This window comes from Notolepis coatsorum (genome assembly GCF_963971535.1).
Source record: "Notolepis coatsorum genome assembly, chromosome: 18".
NCBI classification, from domain to species: Eukaryota; Metazoa; Chordata; class Actinopteri; order Aulopiformes; family Paralepididae; genus Notolepis; species Notolepis coatsorum.
Window position 1 is genome coordinate 93,401,699 of NC_140182.1, and position 18,598 is coordinate 93,420,296.

The window sequence follows — 18,598 nt, forward strand, 5'->3', positions numbered from 1 at the left end:
CTACCCTCAGAGCAACATTGTGCGAGTGTCTGCCTTGTAGACAAGTCATCATGCCTCTCTGATCGGCTCTCTGGACTTCCGGAGGGTGAAGATACAGCTCATCTAGCATCAACCTGCCATAATCTATGGGTCGGGACCCTGAAACGGGTCAGACCTGTGCTTTTTATAGGGTTACCACATGACGAGAGCACCTGTGTGTTTTTCATTGAGTCTGAACCCTGGGTCGAGACTAAATAGGTCAAACGGGGGTCCCTGCAGGGTTTGACTAGTGCTCCCATCTGACGCAGGACTCTGCATGGTGTTGTACTGGTATGGATGGCTGCCTTGGAACACATGGGACCCTCGCAATCTAGCTCCTTTAAGCACAGTGGAGCATGAAAATTTTGGGATTACATGGTTATCGCTGTTGCCAAAAAAAAAGAACACTGAGAAAAAGTTTATTTTTGAATATCAAATGTAGTTCTATGTCTTGTCTTATGATTGAAATGAGAAAGGAGGATCGTTTCTGTTTAGAGGTCTGTTATGGACCTCTGATGATAAAGCACACATGCATTTATGGATTGAAGGCCATTCTTAACTATTAACTGATATTAACTGATCTGTTCACACACACCGTAAAAAAAATCACTTCACCGCCACCTGCAACCTAGAGGGTAAGTTCAGAAATGTGAACCCCCTAGCTCTATTTCTTACTTACCAACGGTGTTGTTGGTCGGTAGAGTCCTTTCTCAGCACAATCCATGCTGTTCTCCGTACGGGACGCCCACAGTTCTGGCTAGTTAGCCACACAATGGATACAAAGTCAACAGGGCCAAGTCTGTACGAGCCCTAAAATAAATGCTGAAACCTACTCCAGAGAGTGCGCCCAAAGTAGGTGTCAGGATTATATCAGGGCTTGTGAAGGTAGACTCTGTAACACGCTTGGTATTTCTTTGTTTTGGTCTAACATGAGGGTTGGAGTTTAGTAACGTATCATAGTGTGACCTGGGGTGTGGCCAACAGTAGCAAATCCCTCCCCTCATCCCCCCTGAAATCCAACCCATGCATCAGACAAAAACTGAAAAACATAAACAAAGCACAATACCAAGAGGGGGCGCTTTTGGGTAGAGGTGTGTGAGTATCCATACCTGCCAATGCTCCCATTTTCCCAGATTTCTCCCGTGTTTTTAACCCTTTCTCCTGCAGATTGATTGAAAACTTTATTAACAGATTGCAGAATGGGTACAGTACAGTACGGCTCAATACATACAATTGTTAAGGGGATGCAGACCAGAGAAAGACTTTCGTCTTGTTTACATCAGGGTCCCCCATTTTCAATTCATCATAACATATATGACACACATGACATACAGATAGACAGTACTGCTACATCTATACATTTATGACATACCAGATTTGCAAATACAGTACTGTTTGTGATACAAAAAGAGTCCAGAAAAGAGAGTATATACATTTGACATAGAAACTGTACATTGCAGTGCTCCCGTTTGATCATTTCTCCCGTTAAAGTTTGAAGTCCCAGAAAATCACCCTCTTTTTCACAGTCTAATGGTGGCAGGTATGGGTCTCCAGTATGAATAACATCATGGATTGTGCTGAGAAACAACTCTACTGATCGATAACATCATTGGTATGTACAGTAGGAAATGGGGCTTGTGGTCTAAAATTCTGAACTTAATGTTTACCATAAATCAACTGATTGCTGGTATTTCCCTCACTGTTGTAAATTCAAAAAACATACTGTACATCCACTGGAATGGATACTTTTTGTGAATATTCATTAACTGTCATCGCTTGATGAGTAAAATATTAGCATCCTGAAAATGTTTGTGAAATGTGAGAGTCAAAAATGGCAGACGTCTGTGTTGGCTTTCATATTGGTTATATGGATAAGGATAAGGATAGGATTGATAAGGACATAAGTGATGATTGATACTCAGAGCTATACAGGGTATATAAGTTAAGTCACAAGGCACACCATACAGTTTTAATGTTGTCACTAATGTTCGACTAATACAAAACGTGGACACATTCTGACACCATATTTATAGGTTTTGAGTGTTGACACAAATTCTACATCCCATTCCAAATCCCTTTTAAATAATTATATTCAACTTGGTCAATTTCACTGTGTTATCAAAGGCCCATTTTGTACATGTTTTCATAAATATTGTAAATATCCCAGTTATATCTTCATCGAGCACCCTCAAAGCTGGCTCCTCTGATTTCTAGATTTAGTTAGCAATTGTTGCACATCATTTTTTGTCTGTTGATATCTGGTTGGATTGAGGATATGCATGCTGTCATTGCGCAATTTTATTCAATTATGATGTGTCTGCTTCCTATTGGAGGTTTGTAAGTAAAGAAAAAAAAAGAATAATCCATGAGACTGATTGGATTAAACACAGTGAGGCTGGTATATTATGATATAAATTAAACAACACTTTGTTTTAATGAATTACAAATCGTATTATGGAAGAAATATATAGAATAAGGAAAAAGGGACAAATAATCACACATTGTGCATTTGGTGCAGTGGATAGAATAAATACTTCTATTAAAACACCCATAAAATTACCTGTGTGTTCTTTGACCATTGAAACATTTGTAGTCGTTTTATGCATCTCAAAATGTTAATTATGAATAATACAATTCATCACTGATCACACTGTAAGATAATAACGGGGTTGGGTAGGTTACTGCGCAAGGGCCCACATGTGGGCCCTTTTTAGGACGATTTGCCCACGGGCACTTTGGCGACCATTAGTGGCTCGGTTGTGCATATTTTGTAATACAATATATATATAGAATTGAAGGATTATTTGTTGCCTGTCGATAGCCCTTTCAGGTGACAAAATCCGTTCAGCGGTTCTCGAGTCGGTATTTGAGGCTTGTGCAAAGTACACGGTATTGCGCAAAATACCACTCCCGACTCTTGCGGCTCTAGTTCCGTCAATCATTTGGCGATCCCGAAAATGATTGTGGAGGGTTGTAGCCAATGAGTGTGCCTTTCCAATGATACCCCACATGGGGATGTATGAATCAGGGATCTAGGTGGAAAACTAATGAGCGAAAACAGGAAGAGAAAAACAGCCGAATGAATTGAAGTCTATGAGAAAACTGAGTTTTTCTTTTGTACACAGTTGACCAAAATCACTCCTAATCATTCATTTCTGAATGGATCTTTATGAAATTTGGACATGTACTACATAAGGCTATGGATCTCGGGAGATTATTAAACCTCCAGACATTCTGGGGGTTTTCTACAACTCAAGTTCAGACCTATGTTACTTTGTAAAAAGAGACCAGGCTCATGCATGTGCTATAAGTAAGTATGTTGTTTTGGTTTGCAGTCCTCAAAAACTAAAACTAAAATGGCCACTTTTGGGGGCGCAGGGGTTACTTTCAAAATGGAATCTGTTAATTGATTATTGATATGAATCCATTGGGATACTCAACCCAGTAACATTCTGATTGTATCAGCGCCTATACAGCCTGAAAATACAAATAATTATTACCCTCATGTCATCATCACATACCGCAATATACTGAGCACACATTAGGAACAAACACATAATTCAAATGTAACCTTAGCGCCCACCACATCAAATCTACACACAATATTGTAGACGGTTGTAGGTCAGAAATTATGGAATAGATTTACCAACGAAAAAGGTGTTTAGCCTGCTCATACCTTAACACATTCAGCGCCAGACCCAACATTTCTCGGGTTTCGCCCCCATGCATTGAGTGCCAGAACCCCCAAAAACCCGAGAAATCTGAGACCTCGAGATTGCAAGGTGGCAGTAACCGCAATATACTGAGCACACATTAGGAACAAACACATAATTCAAATGTAACCTTAGCGCCCACCACATCAAATCTACACACAATATTGTAGACGGTTGTAGGTCAGAAATTATGGAATAGATTTACCAACGAAAAAGGTGTTTAGCCTGCTCATACCTTAACACATTCAGCGCCAGACCCAACATTTCTCGGGTTTCGCCCCCATGCATTGAGTGCCAGAACCCCCAAAAACCCGAGAAATCTGAGACCTCGAGATTGCAAGGTGGCAGTATCGCATACCATTTGAAATCTTATTTCACACTGTGTGTTACATTTCATATGGTCCGGGTGGAGAATGGTACCCGGGCAAGTGAAATGCTTCATTCAAGCCACTTGGAACGTGTCCAGCACACTTGATGCATAGTTTGTCCCATTTCATGTCAGGGACCCGATGGACATCAATACTGAAAATCACGATCAGACAATTGGAATATTCATTTTGGAATACCTCCTAGCAAAGACTATATGACGTCAACCTACTTTGATCCTACAATGATTTCACATCGATCACAGCGATCATATCTCACGTACTCCAAAACGTATGCCGTTGCTGATTGATTGATTGAACATTTTGATTGACTGACGATCAGAGCATCACAAAACGACCCCCCCCCCCTTTGATGCCTTCATGATGAAACATAATACCTATTATATACCTTTGATTTGGAAATAGTATCATGCTGTATAGTTTGTTTATACTTCAGAAGTATGATATTTAGACATGGTCCTAAAAATGTATGGAAGTTGAATGAGGAGCCTGACACCTGGGAGGAATGATGGTGTTGACAGCAGTGGACGCTATCTTACTTAGACAACTTTAGATAGAGGTAAAACTGCTGATTTCTGACAAGTTCCCCTAAAGTGCAATATCCATTTAAAACACTTCCTTGTTCTTCTTTGTGTGTTCTACTTTTATTTGATGAACCTGCTACAGAGAATTAGATGGCCGTTTCCATGGTAGTGCATTTGATGAGAGTCCATCAATGGAAGATGATAGTGGAAGATATTCATCTTTCTCACCAGACTATATACATGTAGAATATTACAACAATCAAGGGTAAAGCTTTATATTAAGGTCCTTGTAATAAGTATTAGTTAATAGGTAATGAGGCCCTTATAACTCCTTATAAGATGTGTATTACTGTAATATTATTATGTGATAATTAGACTATATAAGTGTTAATAATAGCATCAAAAACAAGTTGTGTTGATTATACCATGGTCTGGGTGAATACTTGATTCTGATTGGCTGGAGTGTTCAATATACTGTGTAGAGCCTCAACACAGTTCAAAATGAATGCGCATGTTTGGCGTATTGTTTCTGTCAGAAAGCCCAAACTTCTCCCATGCCTATGACAATGACCCAGAAAACTTAACAATGAATATGATGATATGGTATGTTTGACAAAAAGACTGGCTTGCTAAGCAGACATCTCATTGTCCCCAAATTCATAACTATTCTTTATGTGAAATATGCGTGGTAGTTATATCATTATCATTATAGTCGTAGCCTCAAGTATATTCATTGTGGCGAGTTGAATTGCAAGGAACTGATGTACATGGAGAGAGAAAATACAGCTACATCTACATCTTCAGCTGAGTGTGCTCTGGCATATTGGCTCTGGCACAGTGAGCTTGCATCACCATTAATTGTTTTGCACTGCTGTGTTCCGCACATAATAGTTATCCTGCGATTATGCATGCAATATTGCAATATTATTCTTCTGGGTGATTATTCTTTTTCCAAGATAGAGCTAGCAAAGCAGATATGTGGAGAGGTAATTTATTCTGGGATTTGCATAATCCCATCACATCCTGTCCTTGCAATTCAACTTACTTACTTACTTACTTACTTACTTAATACTTGAGGCTACAACTGACAGTGATATAGCTACCATGCATATTTGACACGAGGCCAGGTCTCACAAGCCAGCCTTTTTGTCAAACATACTGTCAAGGCAAGGTTATTGACAGAAATGCTTACTAGCATAAAGTTAGCTTTCTAGGGGAGAGAGGGACTATAATGAAAGTCAGCAGTGAGCAAAGCATGAATAACATTATGTCTTTATATTTTAATGTAGATGCAATGCAAATGTTTTTGTCTTTGACAAGTGGCCATGGTACTGTATATGATTGATTGATTGATATTATTTTTGGGTCTTACATACAGATGTATGCCCAGCCCATATGGGCCTATACAAGACACATAAACAATAAGCAATCATACACAGTAGACCAAGATGGCCACAGAAAAATAAAACAGATTTATACGTTTATAACAGTATAAGTGGGATAAGGTGTGCGGTTATTGAAAAAGAATGCACTTCATAGAGGCTTCACCTTGTGGGGTAATTAGCCCCTGTGTCGTGCATGCTAACATTCTATTAGACACACATCCCTTAGTCATGAAAGGAAATTGGTTTTGTATGTATCCAAATATTAACTGGTTATGTCAAAGTGGTCTTTACAGATTCTGTTTTATTCTTACTTTTTCTTAGGTTTGTGATTAGGGTCTGAAATGTGTCGCACGTGTAGAAGTGATAGGGAGGTGTAGTCTGACATCACTTTAGTTTCCCGCGCGGTCCACCCGTATAGGGATTTATTTATCATTGGGAAAATGTATTGCCGGCTATTGTAATAATTCTGCCTCATGAACATTGGCAAGCTTTCCATTTTTGCACCAAATTAGTTCCCTTCTATCACTAACATTATTGTTTTTAAAGCATTTTTGGTTGAAATAAAATGATGCGAAATTATTTTACGATTAATTGCAAATTCTTTCATGTTGAGCTATAGATTGTGGATGAATACACACAGAAAGGTACACCATGCCAATGTTCATGCTTTATTTGTTTTAAAACGAGACGATTTAGAAATGTGTCCATTGGAAATACATTGCGATTTCAAGCGAGGTGGACCGGCGGGAAACAACAATGACGTAACCACTACACCTCCCTATAGCTGCTATCAGAAAGAATATGAGCCAAATGTGATTTGTATGTGTTTGGTTACTGGAGAGCATTTAGTCATTTAGCTGACGCTTTTATCCAATGCGACTTACAAGTTCTGTACGACAACTCAGCAGGAAGGGTACAACTCTTACAGCTGAGTAACAATGTTCATCAAACAGTGTTGAAACTTGGGTGCTGCAGTGTTGAGTGCATATAGAGACATATTAGTATAGTACTAGGTAGTAATATAGACAAGGAAGATTAATTAGTGGAAGAGTTTATGATAGTAGAAGACAGTAAGAAGGTTAGTATTTTTTTAATTATTTTTTTAAGCAGATGAATATATTGAAGAAAGGACTGCGGCAGGATGAGGTTGACAGTAACACTAACGGATTACATGTACCAAGTTACTTTAATCCTGTTACATAATAATCCTTCCTATTATTATGTAACAGGTGATGACACAGACATGTGAGGACCTGACTAGCCCAGCGGGTGGTCCTGGGTAAGGGGGTCTCCAGAGAGAGAGGCTGGCTATGGTGATTATCCGACTGGGCCCCAGTGGCCTTCCGGTTGGCTGTTAATTCTTGGACCATGCTGGTCTCCCAGCATGCAACACCTCCAGAGTGTTTATTAACAGCTGAGGAGGCGTGATGACTTTTCAACCCACTTGAGAGCTTTGTTAACGCAGCAGCGTATTTGATTATTTTCTTCCTAATGGTGTGATACACAACCCCACAGCAGCAGACACAAAGTGAAGACAACCTTTTGGGTTTTCATGTGGTTGACATCTTGGGGTACTTTGTGAATGCTTGCGTGTCCGAATTCATCTCTTCTTCCACAGGGATTTAAACGTCCTCTTCAGCCTATAAAACTCTGTTCGAAACTGAGGGTTCACCGCTGCATATATAATTGGGTCGCTGAGTGATGTCATGCAGGCAACTGAGACCGATAAGATGTGCACATCCTGAATGGTCGCCACCTGGGAGCCATACAAATGGGAGAACATAAACAAAATGTATTAAAAAAAAGTTTGAGAACATCAGTAGCCTGTAAATTAGAAGTTGCTGATCTTCCAATCGATATTCTGTTCCAAGTATTCCTCACTTCCTGTTATTGAGACCACAGATACATGCTCACTTAAATAAATATTCAAAATCGTATTTCTGTAAATTGAATCCTTCAGATGAAGACCTATAAAATCAGTACATTTATACAAATTTATAAAATCTGTAAATTTTAGGTTTTGGTATTTCATAACTCATTCTCTAAAGACTGTTTGAGTGTTCTGTGCATTCATCATTGAAGACAGTAGAGGTTGTATTATATCCCTATGTTGAGTACTTTCATGTGATCTAGAACATTCACACTCCAAGTGTGCAATTACAGTATGTTGGCTGCTCCAAATGCTTTCTCATTGGAGGTTCTTCATCTGTGGGATACATTATATAAATATAGGTGCACTTCATATAGCTTTTCTTTTAGCACAGATATTATGATTCCACCAGACACATTATCCCAAAATACAGTAGCGTCCACATGAAAAACACTTACCTCTGAACTCCTGCTTTTGCGGACAAAGACATTCAGGAGGATATTTGCTATGAGTGGCAGCCAGAATAAGAGGAAGGTGAAAACAATGTAGCCCGACCGCTTTGCCATTTTACTTTCCTTCTTTTTGTTTGCCGTTTCCTTGTTGGCAAGAGAGGGCATCATACACACAGCCCCATCCACCTTGTCTGCATTTGCTGTTGCAGCGATGGGATTTGTGGCTTGAGGCTCCTTACTGGGTAATGGAGCGACTTCATCTTCTTTAGCAGCAGACGGTGCTTCATCTGCGCCTCCGCCCTTGGTTTGGTCCAGGTTTGTTAGCGAAACTGAGGACGCTTTAGGATTGTCCATTTGTGGAGCAGACAAAACATGGAGATGCGGTTGTTCCGGTCCAGGAGGCAATTCAGTTATCTTCTGTGTAGCTTTGGACTCCTTTAAATTGTCTGCATTTGTCTGCATTGATTTACTTTGTGGCTCTTTTGTTGAGTTCTTTAGACAATCAGTTTTATCTTTATTTGATGAATTAGTTTCAACCTGCATCATCAGGGGTGCCTCGACTATCTTCACTATAACTTTGGAGTTATTATTTACAGCACCGGAATAATTTAAAACACCCTGTTGTTCTTTTCTCGAACTCTTTAAAGCAGCCATACTACCTTTATTTGATGAATTTGGTCCAATATGCGACACCTGGGGATGTGGTTCTTCTATTCCAGGGTGTGTCTTAGCCATCATCATTGTATCTTTAGACTTATTACTGATGACATTGGACTCATTTAAGCTCCTTTGTGACTCCTTTGTTGAGCTCTTCAGACAAGATCTTTCATCTTCAACCTTCATCACCTGGAGATTTGGTTGTTCCATTCCAGAGGGTCGCTCATCTTTCTTCACTGTATTTTCAGGCATATTGTTGGAATAATTTAAGATACTTTGTGGCTCTTTTGTGGAGCTCCTCTGACAAGCCGTAGTATTTATACTGAATAGATTTGGTTTGACTTGCACCACACAGGGATGCGGTCGTTCAATTCCAGGGAGCGTCTCAGCTATTTTCACATATGCCATTTGCCATTTATGGCGTTTCACTGTAGATTTGGACTCATTTAAATCGCTGGATGAATCTGGTTCCTCTTGCACCACCTGTTCCACCAGCATAACAGTTTCCCTCTGGGTTTGCTGTAGGTCCGTTTCCCTGGTCTCTGCATCCTTTAGTTCACATGTTACGACTTTGCTTGCATCTTTTGCTGCTGCTTCTTCTATCATGCTTGTTTGCGGCAGATGAAAACTACCTTCATCAAATATTTTACGACTGTGAGCTCTTACAAGTGCAAATATGCGAGCATAAAATCCAATGATGACACCGAAGCAAGTTGTCCATAATGGAACCAAAATATAGAGTCCAAAAGTGTCATAGGAAGGTACTGTCTCCCATCGTGCTCCTAGGCATGTCACATACACAGGTGAGTCCTTCACAAATACCACACAGAGAACAGCTACTGAGATAGCCATGGTCCACGATAGAGGAATCCATATTATAATCCGTCTTCGTCGTTGACTAGTTTTGAAGGGGTGAGCAATGGCTTGGTATCTCTCCGCACCTATGCTTGCTAGAGTCAGCAGCTGGATGCAGCAGCTGAAGGAGAAAGAGGCTACCTGTGCATCGCAGATCAGCTTGTCTACATGTCCTCTTTGATGGACAGTCATAACGATGGTGAAGAGGATGGGGCAATCGATTGAACAACGAAGAATGTCTACAACTGCAAGATTCACCAGCAGTGCATTATTCCATGTTCTCAGGGATTTTTGGTGGTACACAGCCCATGTGACGAAAACATTTGCCGCAATGCCCACAAAAGAAGTGATTAACAGAATAATACCATTTGCCACAAGGAACGTAATGTCAACGTACTTCTCCCAAATTGTGGTGTTCCTGGAGCCCCATGCTGGCGTAGGCTCACTGTTCATCTCCGACTTCACTGACTCAATGTCTTTCCATATCTCTGTCTGTCCTACGTCTGTTGACTCTCTGTGTAGCAAGACTCCTTTTCCTACATGCATTTGATGCACTGCTGGAGTGAACAATATCGTACATGGTGCTGTTCCCTTAGCTATTGCAGACTAGCAGTAGCAACCGCCCTTCTCATTAACACTCCACATTGCCAACAGGTCACTTGGGAATAGTCACTGTTCATCAAATTAACACTTTGCTGCATCAATGTCCGCTGCGGAGATGATCACAAGAAAGGCTTGTGGCTAATTGAAAAGTTCCATAGTTTTGTATAATACTAAATCTTGACTTCCGGCTCAAAAACTGATCTGTTTGGCCCGGGCCAGCTGGGGATGAACCTGACTGGATTACAACTACTTGATGATAAGAATGGATAATTGCATCCATACCGGTGTGTGTGTGTGTGTGTGTGTGTGTGTGTGTGTGTGTGTGTGTGTGTGTGTGTGTGTGACGTGTATCTTCGAAAGAAACAGCTGTCTGCTTTGTCTTCAGAAAGGTTAGAAGCTTTGTGTTAGCCATCACAGATAACTAACTTGGCAAAGCCAAGGAAATATAAAGAGGAGCATTTCTATTGGATTACAGCATGAAATTGTATAATCCTATTTGTTAGAGATAAGGTGTGAAATGCTCTTTGCTTCAGAGTTGCGAGGTTATGGGCAGTAGTGTTAAATCTGGGATTAGATTGAGTAAGTACATTTATCCTCCTGAACATCCCACATTTCCTACTGATCAAATGGATCATTGTCCGTTAGATACAGTAGCAACACCGCTGTTTAAGGAAAGTCTGTTGAGACGCCAGTAAAATATGGAGCTTTTTATACACCATACTGATGTGTGAAATTAAATTATTTGAAACGCATTACTTACTTTACACCAACAAAATATGTGCTTAGAAAAGAGTTTCGGGTAACACTGTTCTGTCTGTGGTGTCAGCAGCACACTGCTGTGGCCCTTTAGGTCCAACCTGGAGGGTAGAAGAATTATGAGTACACTTCCGTCTCAGACTCAAACCTTTTAATGTCAAGGACCCCCAACTTAACATGTGATAGGTCAGGGACCCCCACTTCTCAGAGCCCTATCTGAGAAGATATCATTTTTGTTAGATGTGATTTAGTCCCGAATTTCATAACCGTCTAGGCTACTGTAGGTAGGGAGATAAGATATAGGAGAGTGAAACCTATAATCAGAATAGTAATTTTTACACATTCTCTCATTGGGATAACTTCTAGTGAATAAGATATTTGTGAAATTAAACTATTACTCATTTTGCTGGGGATCCCCTGGAACCTACTCAAGGACCCCTTTGAGAACCATCAATCTTCTGATGCAGTTCCCAACATGGGGTCCAACATGCCCCCCCCCCCCCCCCCTCCCATGGTTTCATTTACAAGAGGCTAGGCCAATAAGAAAATACATATAAGAGTGACTTTTCTGATCACAGGTTTCATCAACTGATATCTCAGCGATAGAATTCAGTACAGTCATACAACCAACAACAAAGATCTCTGAGTCTCTGAGACATAATCTTCTCAAAAGGGGGGTCCAAGGCCTAATGTGCAACAATTCAGGGGTCCTTGACACAAAAAATATTGAGAACCACTGGTCTGGTGGCCATTTTGCTCTTGTGTCATGCTCAGGTTGGGATTCACACGGCCGCCGAGTGAATATAGCGAATTGGGCCTCTACGCTGGTTTAATTATTAATTTAATTAATGAATGTACTTCTCAGACACATACAGTAGCAGAAAGTGCAATGTGGGCAAATTAAAAGAGCAGTGGCATTAGTGTGGGTAAATAACTTCCTTCATCATTTTCTATTAATTATTCGGTTCATTCATCAATTAAATGGGAAACAATGAGAGGGAGAGCATTGTGTGAAGTGAATTGGTTCCCTTGCAGGTTTAGTGTCTACATGGATGGTCTTCCAGAATAAGTATGCATGTTCTACTCAGCCGCCAGGCAACACTATCAGGCAATGTAGTGTATCTTTCATACAAATCATATCATGACCCAAGAATGAACATCTGATTTATATTTGCATATGCCATGATACACATATCCAAAAATAGAGGTACAGTGAGGGTAAATATTATTTATTTTATTGTAGGATAACATTCAAATGTCAGAAGTATTTTCAGTTGTATGCATCTATGTATTTATTCATTTATTTTATTACACTCACATTTCACCTGTGAATTTACTTTCAGTTTCTTCTTTCAGTGTCTTTTGAATACCAGCTTTCTACACGGATACATTTTCCTGGTTTACCAAACAGTTTAATCATATTCCTAACAATGAGGGCTTTATTGTGCTTATTTTCAGAGACTGTATCATCCTTTTATGGTCTGCAGTAACAGTATAGTTTCCCCCACAACCCAGTTCTGCCCACTTCTCAAGCCACAAACATAAACTCAGTGAAGCAAACTTACTGTACATACGTTATGTTTTATTAAACAATGTATATTGTTACAATGTATATCACTTGTAATGAAAACTCCATTTCACACTAAATCTCTTTCTTTTTCTCTCATTCTTTAATTTGTTCACACACAGTATGCTTTCCCTCTCACCACACACACACACAAACACACACACACAAACTGCATTACGAAAAGTATTTTGATGTCAAAATCACATATATAAACTGTCAATAACAATGATCAGTAGCCTGTCAGTTTCATTCAACCATCTAAAAGTAGGTCAGCTCTTAGTGGCATTTCCTAAGCCAGTTCCAGTCCTTTTGGAGCTTTGGACAGCTCTCTTACTGATGGGGGTTTTCCCCACAACATTTTTGTGTATTTGTCTTTCTTCCAACATGGGGGTGCCTGTAACCATTGGTAACCACTTGTGAAGAAAAATAGAAAGAAAATAAAAGAAATTCTAACCCTAACTAACCTTACTGTTAGTTACTGTCACGCACTAATATACTAACCTACACTGTAGCACTCAACACTTTGATGAACATTGTTGCTCAGCTGATAGAGTTGTGCCCTTCCTGATGGCTTGTCGTACAGAACTTGTAAGTCGCTTTGGATAAAAGCGTCAGCTAAATGACTAAATGTAAAAGAAAATGCCAAATTTCTGTGCAGTGGTAGAGTAGGTCAAACATTTGAAAGGCATGATATTACTGTTCCATTGTGACTTGTTTACAAGATTCAGTAATAACTTTCATATATCAACATATAGCAACTGTTGTTTTGCACACAGCCACCGTTGTCTCCTCGAGAATGGGCATTAAACCCATTCTGTGCAAAGCCGTATAAAAATCATTCTCACCAAAGCAGTATGAGGGTAAAAACAGGAGCAATAAAAAAGGAGGGAATAAAAGAAAAAAAGAAAAGGGATAAAGTGCAGCGCAGTAAAACAAAGCAAAACAGCCAGGAGGCAATAAGTCAAGCACTGCCAAAGGCAAGCGATTAGGACACATAATATACTATAGCGCCTGTGTACCTGCTTGTTGGTTAGGAGGTAGATGATGGGGTTGTAGACTGGGCTTGTCTTGGCAAAGTACATGGGCATGGTGGCACCAGCGGGGGGGGGGGGGGGGGGGGGGGGGGGATGGAGAGCTCTGGACCCAACACCACCACAGCCGCCAGGAGGGTGCAGGGCAGCCAGCAGATGAAGAACGATGTGATCATATACAACACCATCCTGATAGAGTGGCCATTCTCCTACAGGCTCGGGTGCCCACCCTGGATCTCCACGCTCCTGTTCAACTGGGACAAGACACCATTGACACTGGAAGGGACATGCCTTGACAAAGTAGCATCCTATAAATATCTGGGCATATGGATTGATGAAAAGATGGCCTTTGATGTTCATATTGGGAACCTACTGAGAAAACTTAGACCTAAACTGGGCTTTTTCTTCCGGTTAAAGAAATGTTTCCCGTCTGAAGCCAGGAAGAGAATTGTGCAGAGTTCCTTTCTGCCTGTATTAGACTATGGCGATGTAATCTATATGCATGCTCCTTCCTCCCTGCTTAAAAAGCTGGATTCTGCGTACCATACTGCCATACGTTTTGTAACGGGTGCAGGCTCTCGCACCCACCACTGCACTTTGTATTGTACTTTGTCATTAGGATGGTCCTCTCTGTACCAAAGAAGACAATCACACATGTTGATTTTTATCCTTAAAGGTGCTATGCATTATAAATGTCATTTTTCAGTCTCTAGCATTGTATTATAGTAATAGGAGTTCGTATCAATGTGTTTTTGGGCCTAAATACTATATTGGCGAATTCCTCAGCTACAGCCCATCCCCTCTTTGCCTCTAGTAAATCAGGTCATGTTGATTTGACGACCTGGTGCACGTCACAGGGCGCTGTTTATAGCGCACGGTGATGTGATTGGCTCTGTGGTTTTAGTAATGCCCGCCTCCATTCTTGCTACCTGCAGGGTGGAAGGCTTGTCCAGAAGATCACTAATCAGCTGAAGCCTGATGCGGTTCCCTCGGTCTTCGACAGACAGACCGGCGTTAGCTCTCGGGACTCGGGAGCGATCGCTAGCTACTTAGCACCAGCCGGGGCCGGCGTTAGCAACCGGGAGCGTCGTTGAGCATTCAGCCTGCTGGCTACCTAGATCCACTTCAACCAGCGTCGCGGAGCATTCAGCCTGCTGGCTACACAGCTTGTCGGTGTGCTGGAGCCTCTGCAAGCTAACGGTAGCTGGCTCCAGGCTATTAGCACATCGACAAGCTGCTGGAGCTCCCGACGCTCGGCTGGTTGAAGTGGATCTAGGTAGCCAGCAGGCTGAATGCTCCGCGACGCTCCCGGTTGCTATCATGTGCAGGTCCTCTTCTCAGACCTGTGTGGCAAAGCACTGCACACGCATCATGCAAGCTACACATCGCTGCATGTTGATCAATGGTGGCCCACTCGGTGCATCACAGTGGGCTACTATTGTGCTAACAACAACCGCGGTGTCCGGCTTGTCGGCCGGCATGAGTGCTCGATTTGGGGTGGTTCTCTCCTCCTGGTGTGCCCCCGTTCTCGCGGGTGTCCTGCCGGGGAGCTTGTGGACGCGACAACAGCGGCGGCCGTAGCGTTAGTTAGCTCATAGCTATTGTGTACCACTAGCGTTACGGCGGGCTCGAGCACCCTACGGCTGCCGCCGTTGTCGCGTCCATGGGCTCCCCGGCAGGGTACCCGTGGGGACGGGGGTGTACAGAGAGGAGAGAACCATTTTGTGTCGGGCGTGCATGCCGGCCAGCGAGCCGGACGTCGGGATATGTTGTTAGCACAATAGCTACCAAGCTAAGCTATGTTAGCTTCTAACGGTGTATACACAATATGTACAACGACACAATGATTTACATTATTACAAATATGGTAACGTGGTTGTGGCTTTTACAAATAGTGGTAACATATATATAGATAGACAGTACTGCTACATCTCTATATTTATGACATACCATATTTGTATGTAACCTGAAACCTAATCTCTGACGGGGAGATGGGCGGAGCTATTTGGTGGGTGGCTGTCACTCAAAGCATTCTGCTAGTATGGTTGGAGCCAAGCCAATAATAGCCTGCTTTCATGAGGCTGAAAAATGCTGGTTTTGAGTACAAGATTAGAAATATAAAACAATGATTATTTTTGGAATACAAATTACAGATGTGTTACATAGACTCACAGGAAGTGTGTAAAGTTGCCCAAATAGTGCTAGGAATAGCAGTGCATAACCCCTTTAAGTCATTGCTAGGTAAGCTGCCCTTATATATCTCCAGACTTCTGTCCTTTTATACTTGCTTTTTTAATACCAGACGAGCAGCAAATGGGATGCTGTTAAATGTTCCTTTGATGCAGTCAGAGCTTGGTAAAGCTGCATTCTCCCACTATGCTCCCTTTTTATGGAATACGCTGCAAGTGAAACTTTGTCTACAGGCACTTCCTACTGTGAATACTTTTAAAGGTATGCTACGATTAGCCCTTTATGAAACATGTAACTGTTTTACCTGATGCTATTGTTGATGTGATTATGCTCCTTGCCACTGCACAAATGACCCTCTGTATTTATATTTGAATTGTATGTTTTTTGTTTAATGCCCTGTTTTATGTTGAAACTTGTTGTGTGCTGTGTTGGTCAGGACTCCCTGGAAGAAGAGATCTTGTATCTCAATGGGACATTCCTGGATAAATAAAGGATAAAAAAATAAAAAAATAAAAATAAATTGATGCCCATTGAAATGAACATGTTGGACCTCGGAGTGCAGGATGGATTAGAGAAGAACAACATTTGGATGAGAAAATTCAAGGCAATGTTATTTCTGTCAGTTGTTTCACATCGGTACAGTGCATAGTTGTACAGTATAGTCTACATTCAGGCACATTACAGTAAGTTATTCTTCCACTTCATGGGCACTTAAAAAAGATTAAAATCTCTGTTTTGGTAGAGATGCTGCAGAGCATGGTAGACGACGAGAACCCTAAAACCCTGCAACATTATATTGAGATGAATGACTAACATGAATGACTAACAACCACATGGAGACTACTACCCTGTTCATGGTGGCCAGGACCTTGCTGTAGCAATAGACGATGATTGCAACTGAGACGAAGAAGCAGACTATGGTGTGCTGACGACGAGGTAGCTGTAGTTACTCCAGGACCTCTCTTTGCAGGCCAGAGAGCAGGAGGTCTGGGACCCCTCTGCCTGGTCCGTAGGAGCTCCAGCCAAATAGCGGCAGCACAGCCCAAAACAAGCAGTAGATCCAGACGAACAGCAGCCCCTGGAGGCAAGGAAGGGGGGAGACGGCGAGGAAGGAGAGCAGGCGTCCGAAACACACTGAGATCCAGGAGGCACAAAATGCCATTGCCCAGCATATTGTTGGCCAATGTGCAATCAACTCGAAAATAAACTGGACGACATCAGAGCAAGGATTCAATTCCAAAGAGACAGTAGGGACTGTAATGTTCTCTGCTTCACCGAGACGTCCCAAACCACGCCATTCAACCGGCCTATCACTTCTTCATCCACCACAAAGACCGCACGGTTTACACTTGTTTACGTACTTGACTTTCTATTTTATACTTATATTATACTTATTTTATACTATCTTTTTGTTTTATCTAGCACTCTCAGGAGCAAAACAGAAAGAAGCATTTCATACAAAGTATTCTGTATTTCTGTATGACAACTAATAAAGAAACTTGAGGCTCTCTGCATTGATTGAACATTTTATTAACAGATTGCAGAATGGGTACAATGTTCAAGTTGAAACCAGCCATTGGCCTGCACACCACATTATATCGCTCATAGGCAAGCAGAGTGATGGTGCACAGACACTAGACCTGGCAGGAAAAAAAGCAAGTCACCCTAGGAGGAAGACTTGGAAGATCTGAACTCTCCATGTCTAATCAAGATTAACTATTTACCATGGGCCTGGGTGATTGTTTGTACCTAAATATAATACTGTATGAACTAAAGACGTAACATAGGCCCTTCTCAGTTTAACACTCGATCTAAGGTGTAATGTTTTGTTTAACATAGTTAACAATGGAAAAAGTCCAGGCACAGACAGAAAAGTCTACAAACACACAAGTTCAGATGTTACAGAAAATAAAATATCCAAGATAACAAAAGACTTTCAGATTTATCTTAATTTGGATCACACCTCGATTTACCAAAATAGTTGACAGAAAATACAGACTACGTCGCCAAGAAAGAAGGAACCGTGATAGGTGGTGATGTGAGAGCCACACAGAGCAATCATTGATTGATTGGGTACAATACAGTACGGCTCAATACACACAATTGTTAAGGGGATGCAGACCAGAGAAAGACTTTCGTCTTGTTTACATCAGGGTCCCCCAGACCAGGGACGTGCACAGGACTTTAGAGGGGCAGGTGCTCAAAGGCTGAAAATGGCACTGGGCCTTTGCGTGTGCGAAGCACGCAAGACCGATTTTTGGGGGCCCTTTTTAAGCTTTTTTGGGGGTTCTGATGATCAAATATTGAATATTGAACTAAAAAACTTGGCATAAAAAGGGCACTTATTTATGAGGCACAAAAGGGCAGGTGCTCGAGCACCCTTTGGGCTCTATGTGTGCACGTGCCTGCCCCAGACACTGCAAGGCTAAGCATTATAAGTATTCATTGGGTGGAGGCGGAGCGAGACAATTGTTAAAAACAGACAAAATGATGTTAATGAACATGAAAATAAAGTATACTATAACCGAACCGCAGAAAGACTGTGGGCGCTCCAAGGTGTGGTGTTATTGTCCATCGATAATGAAAGCACA

General features: G+C 41.4%; 1 protein-coding gene and 1 pseudogene across 2 annotated transcripts; both read right to left on the reverse strand.

The window, feature by feature from the left end:
- Window positions 1-8,350: 8,350 nt before the first annotated feature.
- Window positions 8,351-10,313, reverse strand: LOC311245447 (melanopsin-like; the record flags this gene model as incomplete). The annotated part of the gene is made up of 2 exons (XM_084335289.1): window positions 8,351-8,364; window positions 9,638-10,313. 2 exons carry the CDS (start codon window positions 10,311-10,313, stop codon window positions 8,351-8,353), a joined length of 690 nt encoding a protein of 229 aa, XP_084191415.1.
- A 6,609-nt stretch (window positions 10,314-16,922) lies between these two features.
- LOC311245449 (opsin-VA-like) lies at window positions 16,923-18,069 on the reverse strand (annotated as a pseudogene). The gene is made up of 3 exons: window positions 17,981-18,069; window positions 17,561-17,647; window positions 16,923-17,085 (listed from the first exon to the last, which is right to left on the reverse strand). The product of its transcript is annotated as an opsin-VA-like (transcript).
- Window positions 18,070-18,598: the final 529 nt, after the last annotated feature.